Source organism: Medicago sativa, chromosome 5, assembly GCF_051527215.1.
Source record: "Medicago sativa cultivar Bolivia chromosome 5, Bolivia_mono, whole genome shotgun sequence".
NCBI classification, from domain to species: domain Eukaryota; kingdom Viridiplantae; phylum Streptophyta; class Magnoliopsida; order Fabales; family Fabaceae; genus Medicago; species Medicago sativa.
In genome coordinates, this window is record NC_140753.1 from 46,613,180 (window position 1) to 46,634,978 (window position 21,799).

A 21,799-nucleotide genomic window follows, 5' to 3' on the forward strand; every position below is an offset into this window, starting at 1 on the left:
AATATTTGGATTGACCAACATATAAGTAAATTATCTGTTAACAGGATTGATATTAAACTTAAGAAAGAAGAATAAAGAAGAATATATGCCTTCACAATGCTTGTTCAAAAAGCAAACAGAAAACGGCACAAACATGAAGACAAGATAAAAGTGATATTTAACACTGATACACTATGATGCTACAATCTTCGCTCTAAATTAAACGACGCAAAGATAAATAAATAGAGCATGTGACCAATAGTGCTGGTGCCTATTAGAAGAAACCACACATTTTGATTATAGATGTTTGGTGTTGCAAAATACAAAAAACCAGTCTACATACTTTTCAGAGTTTAATTTCTCATTTCCATGAAGAGAAAACATCTTTTTATATTTCCTAAACTGAAAATTTCTTACCTATAATCATCATCAAGACATAATGTACAACTTTGTTAACCTTGTTTCACTTCAAGGCACTGCTGTTATTATCGGGAGCAACATAAAATGCCTTTGACGCGGCTATGGCAGAATCCCCTCTCTTGACAATTTTCTCAAGCTCCTCAACCTTCTCCAACAAGGATGCAACATTTGAATTGGTACTTTGAACCAGCTTGTTTGCAGTATCTAGAGAAGTACATAACTGAACAAAGAATAATAAACCACATTATTCACATAATAAGCTGAAGGTATTGAAAGAAAGAGAAAGATAACCAGTAGGAAAATCTAAATTTAACTCCTCTAAAATGAACAATCCCTCATCATTGGTTTTATCCCACTAGGTTTTATAGGAAAGGTTTTAAACGAGGCAGTGGCTTGTTATCCTCATGATTGTTACCTTGGGTTTTGGCTAGTCCCACAAGCATTTTCCCTATTTTTATTTTAATATACTTGTTAGGGTGCTGCAAATGATAGTTAGTAGCTACAGGATGCCATACAATGCTTATACACCTAATGCTTTATAAATTAAATATATTAATACCGAATAAAGTAAGCAATTTCACACACCAAAGGGCAGTCCGGTGCATAAAGCTCCCGCTTACACGGGGTCTAGGAAGGGGTCCCACTATTTGGAGTATTGTACGCAACCTTACCCTATCTTTTACACAAGAGACTATTTCAGGGACTTGAACATGTGACCTTTCGGTCACGCGACAACAACTTTATTCACACACTAATGGGAAAAAAATTGTTTGCATTCTGATCATAAACATAACAAATCATGGTTATATTATATTATTATAATTTGTCAACAAATTGATACTGGGTCTTATGTCTAGCTTGCACGACTTAGAGGAGCAAACCCCAAAAAATACGGATTTGGATCCTTTGCTGCTGCACCGTGCAGTCCACCCTAGAGCTATTGGATGTAAGTTATGACTTCATCTCTTAGATCCAATGGCTTTGTTGTGGACTTCACAGTGCATGAGCCACCTAATCCGAGGAGTGTCCGTGCTTCATAGGTCCAAACACGAAAAATACATATCAAAGGAACATTAAAATCCTCTTCCCCTCCCTCCCTTGATGGCCAGCAATAACAAACAACAATTAACAATAATAACAGTAATAACAAACAACAATTCACAATATTAATTTCTATCCAATATGAGTGAAAAAATAATCAGAGGAAAAGAAACCTTCAATGTGAGAGAAGTCCAAGAATGATCAGTGGCATTGAGCGCGGAATTAAGGTGATCATAGTTTTCCTGTAACAACATTAAACGTAAGTTAGAGAATTTGATTTTGGGGGAAATAAGAGAAAAAGGAATAAGAAAAAGAAGGAACCTGAAAGAGTTTGGTGAGATGAGGAAGTGGTTGGGGAAGAGCGTTGTTGTTGAGATCCGAAAGAGAAGAAGAAGGTGAGGTTTTTTCTGTTACTTCTTGTTCATTTTCTTCTCCAACGTCGCTGAGAAGATCTCCGATGCATAAAAGGGGACCTCCGATTCCTCTCATTTTTTCTCCCAATCTGTGTTTTACTAGATTGTTTTGCTGACTTATTACGATTAATTAATGTAGAGGATTTGGATTTGTAGACAAAATATTTTTCTATTATAAATAAATATGATTATGTGGGTGTTCCGTGATGACGAGAAACTAGCTTATAGCTCGTTAGATAAACTTATAAGCTTTGTTGGATGAAAACGTGATGAATTTAAACCTTTAAAATACCGATATTTTCATATTTATAACATTGACGACACCAAAATTATTGATGAGATATACACTCTTTTTTAAGGAGATTAGATGTACACTTGAATAAAATTAATTTTTCAACATGTATCGAATAAATATCGCACTAAGATGGAAAAATAAAAAACGGGTTGCATAAAGATCGAAAATCAAAAGAAACAAGGTTATGCTAAGAGGAGGAAATCACAAAAACAAACGAAAAAAGATCAAGAATGTGTCAAAATCACTTATTTAACTAAAAGAAGAAAAAAAAACATTTTTGGATGAGTGATTTCGGATTAAATTTGACCATAAATCGAAGGTGAAGAAAACACGCAAAAGGAGGGTTTGAATCGTGCTTACACTTTTTGTACTCTTTAAAAACTCCAAATAGCAACGGAATGTAAAGAGGTGAGAGAAAAAATGACACAGATAGTTTATCTTGGTCCACCCTCAACTCCGGGATTACTTCAAATCCCCATGCACATCCAAATGATTTTTCCAATATAATCAAATATTGATTACAACGGCAATACTAAGACAATCCTAAATTTCATTGTCCCAACCTAGAGGACTTTCTAATCTTAATCAACGGATATACAACGACAAGTTGTTTACAAAAGATAGTGTTTACGCAAAGTAAACATATATGGAGCACAATACACTTAGAGTGTATTAGGCTTTAATTATAATTTCGACAAAGCTCAATTAATACAATCAATGAGTTGACTTTTGTTCTTTAGAGAATTAAAGTCATTATCTTCGGCATGGAGATTTCGACATGGTTTGGGACTTAGCATTTGGAAGAGTTCAATAAGCTTTGAAGTTCGACAAAAGGCTATTCGGAGAGATATTTGGACGAAGCCAAGCGAGTTGTTGTCGAAGGGAAAGTATTTGAATTCAAAAAAGCAGCAGTTTTCTTATCGAAGACGTGTGGGACGGGCAATTTTCGATGGAAGAAGTGCAGTTCGTGGCGTTAGCTTTTTGCGGTTATTTTCACTATATATAAATAGTAGTTTTCATATGAAAAATAGGTCACAAATCACTTATAGAATTCTAGCACTCAAAGTACAAAAGTCTAAAGAAAATAGTCATAGAGAATGTATGTAATCCGATTTGTCAAACCACCTTTACATTAATGCAATGCAATTTACCTTTTCTTTAAGTTTCGGCGTTTTAAACGTTTAAGTCTTTTACTTGCATTTCCTTTACTTTTCTCTCGTCAAAAGATAGTTGTTTTCATACCCAACTCCGTCTTGTTCATAAAGTAACCTATGAATCCGATGAACGTTCACACATTTTCCGGAAAAAGATTGCATAACATGTCTTAGGACTTCGGTTTGATCCTCGCTTGTAATAATCAAAACTAGTCTTCTTGTTTACCAAAAACACCAAGAAACAAATTGGCACGCCCGATGGGACCCCGTTCGTGCAATTTTTGGAAGTAACTTCCATAACTTTTCGAATTATTTTCTAAATATTCTTGTGAAAACCGTTTTCTAGAAACTTGTAACCGTTTTTGGTGAACTTTTTCTCGGAAATACACTTGTGTGTGCATGCATTTAAGAAGTAGTAATGTTTTGAAAGTAATGGCTAGACCCACCAATAGTGGTACTTCGCGTCATCACAATCATCGCGGTCGTCCTTCACAAGCACAATCTACGCAGCATCCGCCTCAACGATGAAGTGGCGGTATGTCAACCATCATGGGGGCAACCATGGCTATGCCAGCTTCAATGGAAATGGGACTAACCGCTCCTACAATCGTTTCGACAACTATTGCTCCGTTGACACAACCGTAAATGGGGACCTTTGTGCCTCCATTCACTATTGGTGTACCCATGTCTACTAGTACCTATAAGTTGTAGATAAGCCGTTTTGAAAGAGTTCGGATTATGACTTGGTGAGTTCCTTATTTAGAACCCACCCTTGATTAGGTTTTATTAAAAATGCATGTTAATTGCCCCAATTATTTGTTAATGATTGTTTGTTGTGATGGTACTGGTATTGGGTCATGTTTTTAGAGTATTACTTTTCCCACCCTATGGCCTCCTCGCGCGCCCGTAAAAATTCCAAATACCCCCGGTCCGGATTACATTTTCCGAACCGTATTGTTAGTGTTTCCGGATTATACAATCCGGACCAATTCGATATGCATATTTTGTGTCTTTCTTTGATGTCAAGGGTCTCGTTGGCCGTTATACGACCCTCGCATAAGCCGCAAAGCAATTGCGGGGTCGTATGAGCGGTCAACAATGACCATGACACCACAAACTCTCGTAAAAAACTAAATACATACGAAGAAAATTGAAGAAAAGTGGTGAAGTGTTTTCCGGAAAACTTAACTGGACCAGATGCTATACGCTTTTTTGTGTCTTTCTTTGATGTCAAAGGTCTCGTTGACCGTTATATGAACCCCACACAAGCCGCAATGCAATTGCAGTGGTTCATAGGAACGGTCAACAATGACCATGACACCACAAACACTCCTACAAAACTTAAAAAATTTGAAGAGAATGGAAGAAAATAGGTGAAGTGAAGAATGATGGTGTTTGTTGAAGATGGAAGCCTATTTATAGCCTTAAACAAGTCCTAGGTCATTAATACAACCAATGAAAACGTGGTAGTAGTTGTAACCGTCCAACCACTAATCGCACTAATCCGGAAAATATATTCCGGAATTTAAAGGTTCATTCCGGATTGTATATTCCAGAACTCCTCGGTGTCATGGCCGTGGTCCGCACCACACGTTTTTGTCGGTGGTCAAGTCAAAAACGTGTTTTACCACGTTTTTTGACCGCATTAATGGTTTCCCAACCATTTTTCACCCACCCCTCCCTATAAATACCCTTCCAAACCCCACCATTTCTCACACCATCCCTCTCCTCCTCTTCTTCCTTCTACAACCATGGTTTTCCATCGTTGGCCTTTCATAGATAAGGGCCTCGTTGAAAACTTTCAGGGTTTGTATGAACGGTCAATGAGGATGGAACCGCGCCGCAACGAAGGGCGGTTCATCCGAGGGTCATGTGGGGGTATTTGTTTCTTCTTCCCGCCCTCCTCTTCCCTCCTCCTCCGGTTTTCCTCCAATAGCCAAGCTACCGCTATGTCCTATCACATAGTAGTGGTTAGGCTCTTAGGAGATTAGAATTAGGCTCTTAGGAGATTAGAAATAGATTTAGGATGTTATGTAATAAGCTTAAAAAGCTTGAAAATTATTGTAATGTATTGTTCATATATTAATAAAATGAGTTGTTTTTATGTTTCGTGTCTTTTTATTTATGTTTTTTTTATTTTATTCGCATTTTATTTTACGAATTGTAGAGCTTAAAATTGCAAAAGTTCTGCTAAAATACTATTCCAGCATTTTAAAATCCGGAACTATCCGAAGAATACTAACAATAAGTTCCGGAAAAACGAAATCCGGACTAGGGGTAAAATTGGAAAAAAATAGGGTGCGCGAGGAAAGGCATAGGGTGGGAAAAGTAATACTCATGTTTTTAAGTATAAGTTGGTTGCAAACTATTAAAATAAGTGAAAAGTTGTTTTTTTGAAACCGGTAACGAGTTACACTCTGGCGGTCCGAGTGTGTAATGGGCTACACAAATTGTGTAACGGGTTACACCTCTAGTGAAGGTGGGTGTGTAACGGGTTACACAGAATGTGTGGGTGTGTAACGGGTTACACGTAATGTGTGGGTGTGTAATGTTGAAACTTTAGAAATATTCCCTTTTATTTATTTGTAACCAACTAACATGTGATTCCAATACCGGTTCAAACACGACATCAATATGTTAACTTGAGTGCCATTTTAAGAAAAAATATTATATGAATGATTAATCTTTGGGTAGGAAACCGACTGATATGTATGAGATTGTATTAGGACATGATTAATATGCTACCCGAATAATTACATGTTAAGACCGGATCATTACGTCTTTATTACAAGTTTAAGAATAAGTGTTAATTATGTAAGTCGTATCTTTTGTTGTCCATGCTAGTGGGACACAGAGATTGACGCCAATGAGATGGGGCACTTTTCGTAAGGATGACCCGCACGACGACAAGAGGGGGTCCGATGTTAGCCTAATATGATATGATTTTTCACCGGTTAGCGTGGAATGTGGTTGGGGTTACTCCACTCAAGGCATTACCCCGTAAAATGAACTCATATAATTTGTTTATCACACACTAACCTTCTAACATAAATATGAAAATATGAAATGAGCAGGGACAAGAATTATATTAGTATACGGTTAGGGATCCTAGATTTTCCTCGATCGCTAAAAAAAGCATAACATAACATTAAATCCCAATTAGTCATATGTTCGCAGATATGGCGATCATAGGTTTCCCGAGATTGCTCGCAACCTAGGATAGGTAGAACTCATTGAGACATTTTGTCCGACCCTAATCCCTTTATTTTATTTTAGATATACACAGGGGCGGCTACACCCCGCTAGCCTGGGGTAGTGCCCAGTGCTCGCTTCTACTTTGTTTGCTAAAAGCCCAACCTAATAGCCCATTCCTACTTTAAAAAAATGGGCGTAATGGTGTTATTTTTTTCGCGCGTAGTAAAAATTACAACCCTTCTCCTTCGTAAATAGTAACCGTGCGACTCTCCCTCTCGGCTCTTTGTATCTCTCGTTTCACTTTCCTCTCCCTCTCTCTCTCAACTAGCAGCACCTCTCCCTCTCTTAACTCTCGCCTCTCTATTTCATTTTCATTCCTTCTCCTCTCCTCTCCTCTCCTCTCCAAGCCTCCACTCTCCTCCACCAGGTTTGTTTTTCTCTCGTTATTTTTTTTATTTGTTCTATTTTATTGATGCTTGTTATTTGTTAATGGGTGAATCAATCAAGGAGTTGATTATTAAAATTCCAAACCACAATTTAGAATTGTTGATTTATCCCCAATTTTGATTTTCCAAACCCTAATTTAGAGTTGTGCATTTTGTGTGATCAGTAGAAAATTATATGAAATGATGAGAATTAGAATTGTGATTAGATATTAGTTTGCGAGAAACCCGCAAAGACCATGTACAAACCTTCATTGGAGGAACCAGCTTTTGCTTGTTTACAATCTAAGTTAAATCATTGTTGCGTTCGATTAGTATATCCTTGTTGGTGTATCCTGGTTAAGTATATGAATGCTTAATATTAGTAATATTAGCTGGTTAAGTATATCCTTGTTGATGTTTATAACTTAGGCAGATGAACCGAACTTGATTTCAACTTTTTGTTTTGTTTTGTGGATGGTGAATGTAGTGTAAAGAAAAGAGCCAAACGCCGTAAGTGTAACCAAGCAAAGTCAGTGGGCATTGCATTGTGAAATTAGTTCAAAGTAAGATTGTAACACCCATACTAGACGTATCTAGAAAGTCTAGCATGTGCGTTAGTTTAGTACCGGATACATTAAAAATTTACAACAAAACAACTACGAATGAATATATATACAACCAAATGCGTTCGTACATAATATTACAACTCAACTTTTCTAAAGATATTATGAATGCATCCTTGATTATCCATCTCTTCCTGCAGCGGGTACGAACGAACACTTGTCGTAACATCCATTCAGCTACTAGCTTGCTAATCCAACCTCGTTTATCCGAAACAATAAGGATTGGGATGAGACATAATGTCTCAGTGAGTTCCCTAAATCCTAGGCTATAGGCAACCTCAAGGGGAAACCTACGGTCACCACGTGCCTACATTACAACCCGACGGCTGATTATACGTGTGTGGGGACTTGCATACTTAGACGGTCGTGCATAATAGGGCCGTCTTAGTCTTATCTTACTTGTTATAGGCTTCACTTCCTATACGTGTCATGGCGGTCGAGGGGAATCTAAAACCGCAATGCCAAGAATACGCTCTACGTATCAAGGCCTAAACATACTATAATCATGACACCATTCTAAACCGGACGGTTAGGGGAGACCTAAGACCGTCATCGGCATATTTTTTCTATTTGCTCTAATGCATAATACGATGTTTCTAACAACGTATCATATCTTGCTATCATACTAGTTTTGACGATCTACGTCTATGTTCTACTATTCTTGACGATCTACGTCAAGGCTCTATGACATAACATAAATATATCTAATAAATATGCACAATCAGATTCATTCATGAAGTTAGCGTTTAACAATCAAACATTATCTCGAGTTCATTTTACGGAAAGCCCCGAGTGGAGTAACTCCGAGCGCAATCCCTATCTATCCGATGGAAACCTATCTAAGGTAAACCAACGGCACTCCCGCAGTGACGTGCGGGATCCTTACGGCTAACCCCGTTTCACCTAATGGAAACCTCTTGAACCAACCTAGTGTGGACACAAGAGACACGACCACTACCTCTTGCTTACTAAGTGACATGCGGGTTCCTTACGGCTAACCCCGTTTCACCTAATGGAAACCCCTTGAGCCAACCTAGTGTGGTCCCAAGAGACATGGCACAATTAACTTAATGTCTTGGTCTATAAATGCATGAGTAATAAATCTAAGCTAGCTATCTCTTTTACCTCGGATGCCTATACGATCCGACTAGTAGGTAAACTATATGCTTGCATAACTTGCTATGTGAAGAGATATCTAATCAATTCACGTTTTACCATACTCGTATGGTCACTCTAGCTCCTATACGAAGAGAATACTTTATCTCACTTTGCACCATATCAAGCATAAAACTCATGTCTAGCATTCTATTTCTTTGTAAGCTATTCTAGTTCTTGACAAGCTATGTCAAGACTCTACTTTTATTCCCCCATCTTAGTTCATCGCTACCCCATCATGCTTAGCTCTCTAGTGCCATCCTTGTGATACATGCTAAGATTGCCATGATTAATGATGCAAGGATCAATTGACGAGGTGCGCAAATTTCCAATAATTTCTAAAGACCGAAAATGCCAAAACCCAAGACTTAAGCCATTTAGAAAATTCTATGATTTCATAAAGCCAAGTTTGTTCCAAGCTTGTAAAATAAGTGAAAACAAGGAAAGAACACTTTGAAACGATCGCTACGGACCCCCACGCGATCGCCCCCAAGCACCCGAGCGCAGAACAACGCGAACGTTGTCCCGTCCGGGGGCGCCCGGCGCCAGGTTGGGGCGCCTAGCGCTGGCTCCCTGACTTGTGAGCGCCTAGCGCCCTTGTTCGTGCGCAGCGCCGCGACCCCGCGTTTTCGCGTGTTCCGGCCGCGGGTTTTCGCCATTTTCGACCCAAAACTCGTCCAATTCGACCCCGTAATGCACCAAATACATCCAACAACATATATAGACTTATTTAAACATAACTCATGGCAATTTTAACATATAATCACCTAGGATTGGTTTGGGGTACTAAAGTTCCATAAACACTAAACTAACATAAATCATGATTTCTTCACAAGATTATACAAACCCAAAGGTAGGTATTCTATCTATGGAACTCACCTTAACATAATTCACACATGATTCCCAAGCTTCAAGCATTATCTTCACTTTACATGACCAAACCCTAGCCCAAAATCCAAGTTCAATCCTTTCTCTTTGTTGTTTCTTACTCATGAAGCTTCTAAGATCCTTGCTTGATCACCAATTGCATGATTTTGGAAAGCTTTGATGGCCTAGAGAGGGAGAGAAGGGCGACATCTTAGAGAGAAGGAGGAGATAAAATGTTTTCTCAAACCTAGAGAGAGAAAGAGCAATGGAAAATGAAGATTTTGACCCCAAAATCACTTATATACCTCCTTGCGTGCAAATACCGAATCACCCTTGCCTCGTGCGTGTTAAATCCGACACCGATGCTTAACTTGTATTAAGTTGACATCACATAATAAATATTTCCATCAACTTACTTTTCATAAACTTTCTTCCTCCGGCACGCTTGACTAATAATATTCGATACCGATAAGCGGGATATTACACTCTACCCCCTTAAAAAAAAAATTTCGTCCTCGAAATTTAGAAATCATCTACAATCATCGCAACTATAATCTGGCCTCCTTTGATTTTAGTTATACAATATCCGATCATAACCACTCTAGGGAGGTTGTAGAATACTTTTCTCAACAAAACATGTGATTCTTCCGCTTTCTTATTCTCGCGTATAATTGAACACGGTCTCTTCAATGTTACTATCTTCCTCAATCACGTAACTATCCGAGAACATAGTGATTAAAACTAACTCTTGTGATATGAGGATTGCTTGCTCGGATCTATGCCTTCTCTCGCTTAGCATGAACTCGCATCTAAGTAAATTTTCTCTATCTCGAATCACTCGGGGGATTTGCCTTTAAACCGGAGTTCTACCGATATCCAGGTTTGCCCCGCAAAGGCTTACGTGTATCTAACACATCTTATCACGGATACATAATCCGTCTTACCGCTCATTGCGACTTATGCTTCTTACCGATGCTACTTATCTTGATGATTCTACTTATCTCTAATCATAGTCTTATGAAACCTTTCTATTTCTTCATAATCTCCCCGTACCGCAATTCATGGGTAACTTATCTAGCTTGGCATGAAGAAGTGAAATCAACTACACCGATTCATCCGACAATCTATTAACTCCGTCCGGCGGTCCACATGCTCTTGAAACTTTCTAGTAAGTTCATTTGCACTTGCATTCTAAGCACAAATCTGTGCATCTCGTACGACATGAGTATCACATGGGTTTTGTCATTCATAAAATTCTATCTTCTAGTATTGGCATACTTTCTAGCGCCATTGCTTGTTATTTAATAACGATACTCATTCTAGCTTTTGTTTCTAAGAGTTTCTAAACTTTGGTACATAGGTTCTTGGAACGAATAGATGCATGACTAGAAAATATCATTTTAAAACCGAGTCTATACTAGTACCGCGTAACCACAGGGACGAGTCTCTATATCCGAAAAAAAAAGTTTTATGACTCTCCTTCACACTTGTCTCTAACAAGCCGGTTCCGAAGTATGTACGTCTTAAGGGAACTTACTCGCTTACGACGTATCTCATCGATTTTAACAATGTGAAATTTCATGTTTTTAAAATAAACATCGTTCCCAAGTTCCTCAATACCAATCTTATCTTTAAAAGTTATAAAATCGTGGCTTCGACACCATTCTAGAAAGTATCGTTATCATTTAACAAGTATGGTATAAGAGGGTATGTACTTCGTCAGGCATAACTCATCAATCGTACTCCATTAACATAGCATATACTCTTTCGACTAACCAACAACTCTTCTATGAATTAGACATCACCAAAAGGCAACTCGGTTAATTCATCCGTGTTAACTCTAGTCTTTCTCATCTTACCTCGAGTGAAGATGCTTTCTTTAAACTTTTACTTTAATCATTACCGGCTGCATAAGCATCTATTCTTACTTAACATAACGAGAACTCCTCGCTTTCCACATAATACTTTTCACCGAAATGGTATTTCTATCCGGAACATTTTTCACAAAGATTCTTACTACAAAATTCCATGTTCCATGGCTACCGTTCGCAACTTAATTAATTAACTTCCGTTGCGCTACTCCCGATTCCCACCGGTTGGCTTCAACCAATACTCGATCCGTTGAGACGAGTGAACTTTATTCTTCTATTATTACATCGATATCTACTTGAACTCTGCTCGATAATTCTATGTTGCATGCTACTCGCAACCTCATTCTACTCTTTCTGGGTAAGATTGAATCTCAAGGAAACTTACCTCTGGACATATCAATGTCACACTTACTCTTATTCCGGAGCAACTTAACTCAAGGAGCACATCTCTCGCTATTACATACCTACTATTCCATGGAACGCTCTTACATCCTCCCATGGTAGACTAATCTTGCATTCGGACATACTTCCTTATACATCTAACATTGTATCTTCACATCTCGCATACTATGTTTTGCTTATTCATTCCTATGCGTGCTCGTTTATTTTCTTTAAAAGAAAACTTCATAAATTAACACACGGGTCATTGACGTTGATGATTTTCTACTAAATAAAAACATACACTGAATCTAGGCTCCGGTTGTTACTCTAAATTCACAGACGAGTTGGTAACACGTATGTGTCATCAAATCTTAGTCCTAGTGAGTTTAGCCCAAACTACGCGAGTCGTAACAAACCGGTACCTACAAAATTTCATTTTGAATTTCAAAAATATCAACTTCAATCACCCATATGCGTATGTCTTTCTAAAATCATGTAAACTTTACAACTTAGCATCCTAACGAGCCTTCGCAAGTTCATCAAGCAAAACATAGTTTTGAGGGGTACTCTTAACTCGCGATATCCAAAATCCTCGTGATTTCACATCCGTGACTTCCATTCTAGATACCGGTGCCTCTAAACTCTTGGTCTAAACTCATTCTTATCTCTTGACACATTAACTTCCAAAGTCTCAAACCGAATCGATTTTCGTTGATGGTTGCCCATGCCTTTTCCTCTTTTGAAAACTTTAGGGGGTGATATGCATTCGTCACTCGATATAAAAAAAACAATTTCTCATTGCATAACAGATGGTGAAGACAACTCTCCAATAGTCACCGCATTCCCTAAAGACGAACTGAAAAATTTCGCTCCGGTTCGCTATTGATGAGTTTCTTCAAATTCTCAATTTTTTTTTTCAAAATATACTTTGCATAATTTTTTTTTTTATCTCAAGTAAATCAATGCACATCAGTCATTTCCAACATCTAAAATATATCCTACTACATATGCATGGCAAGCATCAACCTAATTCGATACAATTCTCGGCACTTTGGAAACTAATGCTTCATTCCCGTTAACATAAAACTTTCACTGAATCCTTTTTCTACTACGAGTAGCTTACTTCTGCGTTACCGCTTAACGTAGCTTCCCGAACACTAGAACCTCGTTCACTTTGAACATTCAAGTCCATAATCTCAATAACATAACGCTAATCCCGAGAGTCTACTAATCCCGTCAACTTACGTCGATCGCTTTCTATCTTGTAGCCTTGCGCTTAGTTTCGGAATACATTTCCATTCTAACTACGACCCTTACCGAAGCTTCGTGTCCCGCTAAGATATTTCGTATTCTCCACTTACGGGTATACGAAGTATCATCAACAACTTACCCACGTCGTCTAAGCGCCCCTTCTTAACATTGCCTTACATTCCCGAAGGATTCATACTTCTACTTACTTAGATCACTTGCCACCTACCGGCACGATCAACTTCTTACTAATTCTCATTCCGAGTTCTTACTTCGAGTTCACACTTTCCGGTGCATCTTCTTCACATACTTCGTCCCTCCAGTGGTCCTATTCGGCCTCTCGGCATCCATTCTAATCGTCGAATGCTAAATTGAGTTGATCAGGCTCAACTAACAACAACAACTAGAACATTTACCCGGAACCCAATGGTCCCACTACCTTAGTTGTAATTTAATGACCCAAGGCACGATCCGAATCGACCTGCTCGATACCAAATGTAACACCAATACTAGACGTATCTAGAAAGTCTAGCATGTGCGTTAGTTTAGTACTTGGATACATTAAAAATTTACAACAAAACAACTACGAATGAATATATATACAACCAAATGCGTTCGTACATAATATTACAACTCAACTTTTCTAAAGATATTATGAATGCATCCTTGATTATCCATCTCTTCCCGCAGCGGGTACGAACGAACACTTGTCGTAACATCCATTCAGCCTACTAGCTTGCTAATCCAACCCGTTTATCCGAAACAATAAGGATTGGGATGAGACATAATGTCTCGGTGAGTTCCCCTAAATCCTAGGCTATAGGCAACCTCAAGGGGAAACCTACGGTCACCACGTGCCTACATTACAACCCGACGGTTGATTATACGTGTGTGGGGACTTGCATACTTAGACGGTCGTGCATACTAGGGCCGTCTTAGTCTTATCTTACTTGTTATAGGCTTCACTTCCTATACGTGTCATGGCGGTCGAGGGGAATCTAAAACCGCAATGCCAAGAATACGCTCTACGTATCAAGGCCTAAACATACTATAATCATGACACCATTCTAAACCGGACGGTTAGGGGAGACCTAAGACCGTCATCGGCATATTTTTTTCTATTTGCTCTAATGCATAATACGATGTTTCTAACAACGTATCATATCTTGCTATCATACTAGTTTTGACGATCTACGTCTATGTTCTACTATTCTTGACGATCTACGTCAAGGCTCTATGACATAACATAAATATATCTAATAAATATGCACGGTCGATTCATTCATCAAGTTAGCGTTTAACAATCAAACATTATCTCGAGTTCATTTTACGGAAAGCCCCGAGTGGAGTAACTCCGAGCGCAATCCCTATCTATCCGATGGAAACCTATCTAAGGTAAACCAACGGCACTCCCGCAAAGGACGTGCGGGATCCTTACGGCTAACCCCGTTTCACCTAATGGAAACCTCTTGAACCAACCTAGTGTGGACACAAGAGACACGACCACTACCTCTTGCTTACTAAGTGACATGCGGGTTCCTTACGGCTAACCCCGTTTCACCTAATGGAAACCCCTTGAGCCAACCTAGTGTGGTCCCAAGAGACATGGCACAATTAACTTAATGTCTTGGTCTATAAATGCATGAGTAATAAATCTAAGCTAGCTATCTCTTTTACCTCGGATGCCTATACGATCCGACTAGAGGTAAACTATATGCTTGCATAACTTGCTATGTGAAGAGATATCTAATCAATTCAAATTTACCATACTCGTATGGTCACTCTAGCTCCTATACGAAGAGAATACTTTATCTCACTTCGCACCATATCAAGCATAAAACTCATGTCTAGCATTCTATTTCTTTGTAAGCTATTCTAGTTCTTGACAAGCTATGTCAAGACTCTACTTTTATTCCCCCATCTTAGTTCATCGCTACCCCATCATGCTTAGCTCTCTAGTGCCATCCTTGTGATACATGCTAAGATTGCCATGATTAATGATGCAAGGATCAATTGACGAGGTGCGCAAATTTCCAATAATTTCTAAAGACCGAAAATGCCAAAACCCAAGACTTAAGCCATTTAGAAAATTCTATGATTTCATAAAGCCAAGTTTGTTCCGGTTGTAAAATAAGTGAAAACAGGAAAGAACACTTCGAAACGATCGCTACGGACCCCCACGCGACCGCCCCCAAGCACCCGAGCGCGTAACAACGCGAACGTTGTCCCGTCCGGGGGCGCCCGGCGCCGGGGTTGGGCGCCTAGCGCTGGCTCCTCGACTTGTGGGCGCCTAGCGCCCTTGTTCGAGCGCGGCGCTGCGACCCCGCGTTTTCGCGTGTTCCGCCGCGGGTTTTCGCCATTTTCGACCCAAAACTCGTCCAATTCGACCCCGTAATGCACCAAATACATCCAACAACATATATAGACTTATTTAAACATAACTCATGGCAATTTTAACATATAATCACCTAGGATTGGTTTGGGGTACTAAAGTTCCATAAACACTAAACTAACATAAATCATGATTTCTTCACAAGATTATACAAACCCAAAGGTAGGTATTCTATCTATGGAACTCACCTTAACATAATTCACACATGATTCCCAAGCTTCAAGCATTATCTTCACTTTACATGACCAAACCCTAGCCCAAAATCCAAGTTCAATCCTTTCTCTTTGTTGTTTCTTACTCATGAAGCTTCTAAGATCCTTGCTTGATCACCAATTGCATGATTTTGGAAAGCTTTGATGGCCTAGAGAGGGAGAGAAGGGCGACATCTTAGAGAGAAGAAGGAGATAAAACGTTTTCTCAAACCTAGAGAGAGAAAGAGCAATGGAAAATGAAGATTTTGGCCCCAAAATCACTTATATACCTCTTTGCGTGCAAATACAGAATACCCTTGCCTCGGGCGTGTTAAATCCGACACCGATGCTTAACTTATATTAAGTTGAGATCACATAATAAATATTTCCATCAACTTACTTTTCATAAACTTTCTTCCTTCCGGCACGCTTGACTAATAATATTCCGATACCGATAAGCGGGATATTACAAAGATTAAGGCTTAATAGCGGTTTTGGCCCCCTATGTTTACATAAGTTGCGATTTTGGCCCCTAACTAAAATAATTTGATTTTGGCCCCCTATGTTTTGCCCCTTTACACTTTTGGCCCCCTAGGCCAATTTTGACCAAGTCAATGCCGACGTGGCGCCACGTGTGTAATTTTTTTATTTTTTATTTATATTTTTTAATTAATTTTTTTTTAAAAAAAATGTTTTTTAATTAAAAAATTTAAAAAAGTATTTTTTTTTATTTTTTTATAATTATAAAAAATAAAAAAATTACACATGTGGCGCCACATCAGCATTGACTTGGTCAAAATTGGCAAAACATAGGGGGCCAAAATCAAATTATTTTAGTTAGGGGCCAAAATCGCAACTTCTTGAAACATAGAGGGTCAAAAACCGCTATTAAGCCTAAGATTAATAAATCAATAATGAACATAACTCCAACATCATTTTAGAGCATCGATCTATAACAGTTACCGGTGACTAATGTGGTGTTTATAACTTATGACTATTTATGTATATTATGTCACATGTGAATTTGCGATAAATTTTTCGCCTGTGCTCTATATAAATCCCGGCTCCGCCACTAGATACACGAAAGTTGCTCGCAAGCAAGATTGTTCGTGTTTGGGAATAGGAGAAGAAGTTAGACGATTTATGTTTACTTGTCTTATATTAGTATAAGATTTGTCGGTTGTTATGTAATATGTACTTAGTGTGACTTATGTATGTAAACACAAATGGTATTTTATGTATAAGACGAGTAATTCTATTTTTTTTCCATTGTAATTCTAATGTATCTAGTACTATATCTAATGCTTATGCTAAATATTTTAGATAAATTTAATATGAGTGTTACAAGAGTTGTTTTCGAAGAGTTAGTTAACCAACTACGGTTAAGTGCCACCGAGGTTATTACGATAATTTTTTAGTGCCTCACTTTAGTGTGTGAGATGAGCAATTTTCTCTAATTTTAACATTAACTAACCACTCACTCCATTGTCAAAAGAAAAAAAAATCAACGACTCACTCAGGGCAAACCCCAATATCAGCTCTACACAAACACCCAAGCTACCAATTCATTCATCTGCGACTCCAAAATGGGAGGTGGTGAAGAAAAGCATCTCGAAGACTGTTCTGTTTCCAAGTTAGTTTCATTTCATTTCTTCTCTCTTTAATAATATATATTTCTCATCATTCATAAGACAAACCAATCTTATTTCATTCACTGATTCACTTAAACATGGTCTTAATTTTCTTTTATTCAGTAACGATTGTGAAATTGAACATTTGGTTATAAATCTTATAAATATTTGCCTTATGATTATTTGGTGTTTGCATAAACAGTTGTGTTATATGCTCAGTTCGCTGGGTAGGGAATCGGTTAGATTTGGTTATAGATATTATAAATATTTGCCTTATCTCTTCTTTGAGGATCTCTGCTATGGGGTTATAGAAGAAATCCTCTTGTAATACATTCTCTTATGTTTCAATAAAAAATACAATATTTCTATTTCATCTGGATTTGGGTTAGTGTTGTCAAATATCGGCCATGGCGGATATTGGTGGAGAATTTTTGGAAAACTGATATGCCCAATTTGTGATGGATTGCGGCGCCAGGGGACCATACTCAGATATGGCGGTGCCATATGTCGGCCGATATGTCGTATTTTTGGCTTTCCTCCATCAACAACAATGATTTGGGCTGTGAGTTGGAGTGAGGTTGGTGTCTCTTTTAAATGGTTATGTTTTGGTTTAGTCGGGATATCTCCAATGGTTATGTTTTGCTTTAGTCGGGATGTCTGCAGCTGCAGAAGGAATATCCTTAGTATGTGTTAGTGGGTTAAGCTTGACTATATTGTTGGATACAATTGGTACACTTCCTTTGACAGGTTCAGCCGTAATATATATGGACATAAACTACTATATGTTACATGATAAAGCTGTTGATCATCCTGTTGTGTTAAGGGACTCTCTGGTCATGACTTTTGTGTTTATCTCTTCAAGTGTTATCCTAATGTTTCACAGTGATCAGGGAAGACTATTTTTTATGGAAAATCATAGAGTGGATAGTGAACTCATTTTCGGGCTTAGCTATGTTGTTAGTGATACATTGAACTTTCTAGTATTGTCCAAGGGATTTTTGTTGGAGCTTGACCATTCCCAAGATGTTCTTGCTAGGTTGTTTATAGTGGATGGAATTAGAGTTGGTGATGCTTTATGTAATTGTTCATTAGAGTTGCTTATAGTGCATGACATTGGTATTGTCCTACATGAGGTTTTCTGCACTACCTCCACTGTTGTTGCTGCAATTATGCAGCAGAAGCTTCAAATGTTGGCTCTTAACCAAAATTGTGTTGCCATTTTAAGCTACTTATTTGGCTCTTTTCATGGTGCTGTTATGGAGATTATTGAACTTTTCACTCTTACCATCCAATTGTTACCATACACCCATGTTCCATATCTTAGCTTGCCTACTCCAAAGATGTCAGATAGTGCTTGCAATTCTGAATTTTCATGGTCGACTATTTCTCAAATTATAGACCAAATATTCCAGCAAATGGTGCAGGTGAAGCCATACATTACTGAGTTATACAACCCAATGCAAAAGGGGGGCTGGGTCCTTGTTGTAGATGGAAATAATCATGTTGTAGTTGTTATATTAATGCATATGCTACTTGAGTCAGATATTATTATCGGTGGTCACTATTTCTCATGTATCACGGTTTCAATAAACTTCAAACAATGGGATCCTGGGGGTTGTTATATTGAGAAAAGAATCGTCTCACAACTTGTTTTGTTTTTCACGGGAGGATTGGGAGCAATTATGAATTGTTTTTTTGTCCATCGTTTCACCTTGAGGACAAGTTGAGTTTGAAGGGGTGGGGAATGATACACCAACTCTAAGTGAAAGCCCAATCAAGTTATGGACGAGCTCGATAGTGATGAGGAGTCAGATAGCCCAACACTTGAGAAGAAACAAACCAACTAATGTTTTGATCTTTCTATTATTTTTTAGTTCAACAAATTAAGCAAGTTTGTTATGCTACACTGGCATTATATAATATGTACTTGAAACACTTTATGCTTATGATGAATGATAAGAAAATTCTACTTCTCTCTCAAATTTCCTCTTTCTTCTCCCTAATTTCTCAAGGAGTATACACTCACTTGAAGATCTTCATTCTTCTTGGCGATTTTGTTTATTTTATTAGTTTCTTTTATTACATTTTAAGTTTGTTTTTCTGTTATGTTGCAAATGCTATATCCGAATGTGAATTTTGTTTGTGATTTAACTGAACATGGAAAATTTGCAGTGCATTAGGCACTTGGGTATTCTCGGTAGCAGGAGCTTTGCTGGCAATTCCAGTAGGGATAAAGCGCAAATCTCTGGCACCCCTTGTATTTTTTGGCACCACCGGTACTATGCTGGATATTATTATGGGAATTACTGCGTGTGAAAGGGAACATGCCGAGCGACAAATGCAGCTACTTGAAGCTCAAAATGCTGCAGCTGAAACTTCATTGGAGGAGACACATACCGATTCATAACCTCTAAATATCTTGATGTTGTCAAATTTGTTTGGTCATGTAATTGTAACAAACTAAATGCAATTTTCTGGCAGCCTGACCTAATGTGCTCTCAGTTTATGTTTGTTGTTGCCCTTTATCCTCCAACAGTGTAAACAAAAAGGTGAATAACCGAATGAGAGATGTTCTTAGTTTATTTCTCTGTAGAGATTTCAGAAATTTTTAGTTCTTTCTTTTTCTAGTGTTAACAGTAATGGGAAGAAAAAAAAAGGCTTTAATTGGATTCTTCGTAGCATTGCTACCATACCATTAAGTGTGTATGTTTGGTTCAATTTTTTGATGAGTCAAAATTGATTTTGGAGGAATATAATTGATTTTGACATGTTTGATTCCTCTAGACTAAGATTGATTTTACACTTGAATTGATTTTAACTTGAAGCAAGAAATTGTAACTTTTGATTCTATAATTTATTTTTACACTTAAATTTATTGTTTAAATCACTTATAGTCAGAATCAATTCACCTAAATTTATTGTTTAAATATCTATGGATTTGTGGAATCAATTAGTTTACAGCTAAAGCTAACCCTACTTACAATAAGCTTCTAACACTCCCCCTTCAAGATGGAACATAAGTATCTGGCATTTCTAACTTGGAGATTGTAAACAATGACTTTTGCAGAACTTTGGTTGGGAAATCAATTAGTTGATGCTGAGATGATACATGCACCAGTTTAAGGAAGCCATATTGGACATACACACTCTAATAAAATGACAGTCAATATCATTGTGTTTGGATATGTGATTGTGTGTGAAACTGCTGGCAAGCTGTATTGCTGATCGACTATCACAGACCATTGTGGAATTCATGAGAATTTCCAAGGCACAGAGCAACTGGCTAAGCCGTAAGAGTTTAGAATTGAGGGTAGTCTCTATATGCTCCTGCAGTTATCTTACAGCTGCGATTTGCTTTTTGGATTTCCATATTCTGAGGCTTGAGCCATAAAAATGTTGAATCGAGTTTCTATAAACTTGACGGCTCCCTCAATCTTCAATAATTGTTCAAGTATTGCATAATGAGGTGTTCTTGGTTTAGCCGTGATTTAGATTAATGTATTGACAGTACTCTGTATGTTATGTCTTATAGGCTATATCAGGACGAGATATGGTGAGATAGATCAGTTTAACTATCAACCCTCTATAGAGAGAGAAAAGGTCTATAAAAAAATTGGTTTGAACCCAATGAAACTATTGTTAGTCAACAATTGACAGGTATATTTCCTATGACAAAGGTAAATCACATTGCGAGAATGGACCAACATCTCTAATCCAAGAAAGTAATGGTGGTCTCCAATATCCTTGAGCTTAAAATTGGCTTGTAATAGTTTAAGTTTTTACCAACAATGAGTATATAATCTGCACTATTCGAGAAGAATGAACAAATTTGAACCTGTATGCTTTGTAAAAAGGGAATTGTCGTGAGAATATTGAATGAATCTCTGAGCCATGATGGTTGTGGAGAGCTTGTGTTACCATTGTGGTGAAGCTTGCCTATATCGATATAGACTTGTTGAGATGTGAAGCTTGCCTATGTCGATATAGACTTGTTGAGTTTGCATACCAAGTTGTCTCCCTTAATGGGACATCCAAGTGCAAGATTCATGAACCACTCTTCGAAAATATCCCCATGAAGAAAGACTTTATTTATGTCAAGTGGTAACAATCACCATTTTACTGGACACCATAGCTAAAATAACTCATTTTCTTTAAGGGTCATGTTAAGGGCACTAGTTCGTAAAAACGAGTTGAAATTTTTACGTTAAAAAAGTATTTTCTACACTTTTAAGAGTCTGACTCCACAAGTTTCAAAATTTTTTTACTATATTAATCTCCTTAACTAGTGCCCTTTTGGGGGCACTAGTTAGCATTTTCCTTTCTTTAAAGGAAGTGGTAAACACCGCATGAAACTCACACACAATTGTAGGTTCGAATTAGGGTAACCTAAAAATATCGGCATATTGTCGATTGAACTCGATCTACTCTGAAGTGCAAATCTGATCACATCTTAGAAAATACAGGGTTAGGCTTGTTGCAAAGTGTTGTACCCGTCAAGCAGGAAGTCAAGCAGGAATT

The 21,799-nt window shown here is 38.0% G+C and overlaps 2 protein-coding genes across 2 annotated transcripts; one reads left to right on the forward strand and one right to left on the reverse strand.

The window, feature by feature from the left end:
* Window positions 1-231: 231 nt before the first annotated feature.
* LOC146922465 (histone-lysine N-methyltransferase) lies at window positions 232-2,002 on the reverse strand. The gene is made up of 3 exons (XM_085715377.1): window positions 1,762-2,002; window positions 1,614-1,682; window positions 232-619 (listed from the first exon to the last, which is right to left on the reverse strand). The coding sequence occupies exons 1-3, from the start codon at window positions 1,927-1,929 to the stop codon at window positions 443-445; spliced, it is 414 nt and encodes a 137-aa protein (XP_085571503.1). The 5' UTR covers window positions 1,930-2,002; the 3' UTR covers window positions 232-442.
* Window positions 2,003-17,119: 15,117 nt separating this feature from the next.
* LOC146922466 (uncharacterized) lies at window positions 17,120-19,866 on the forward strand. The gene is made up of 2 exons (XM_085715379.1): window positions 17,120-17,283; window positions 19,454-19,866. The coding sequence occupies exons 1-2, from the start codon at window positions 17,237-17,239 to the stop codon at window positions 19,686-19,688; spliced, it is 282 nt and encodes a 93-aa protein (XP_085571505.1). The 5' UTR covers window positions 17,120-17,236; the 3' UTR covers window positions 19,689-19,866.
* The last annotated feature ends 1,933 nt before the right edge of the window (window positions 19,867-21,799 follow it).

What these genes read in the sequence shown, in the direction of transcription:
- LOC146922465 (XM_085715377.1), bottom strand. Translation starts at nt 1,929, where the DNA reads ATGAGAGGAATCGGAGGTCCCCTTTTATGCATCGGAGATCTTCTCAGC. An exon ending in ATCTCACCAAACTCTTTCAG is followed by an intron (nt 1,683 to 1,761) that starts GTTCCTTCTTTT and finishes ATGTTGTTACAG; the next exon opens with GAAAACTATGATCACCTTAA. An exon ending in GGACTTCTCTCACATTGAAG is followed by an intron (nt 620 to 1,613) that starts GTTTCTTTTCCT and finishes TTCTTTGTTCAG; the next exon opens with TTATGTACTTCTCTAGATAC.
- LOC146922466 (XM_085715379.1), top strand. Translation starts at nt 17,237, where the DNA reads ATGGGAGGTGGTGAAGAAAAGCATCTCGAAGACTGTTCTGTTTCCAA. An exon ending in GAAGACTGTTCTGTTTCCAA is followed by an intron (nt 17,284 to 19,453) that starts GTTAGTTTCATT and finishes GAAAATTTGCAG; the next exon opens with TGCATTAGGCACTTGGGTAT.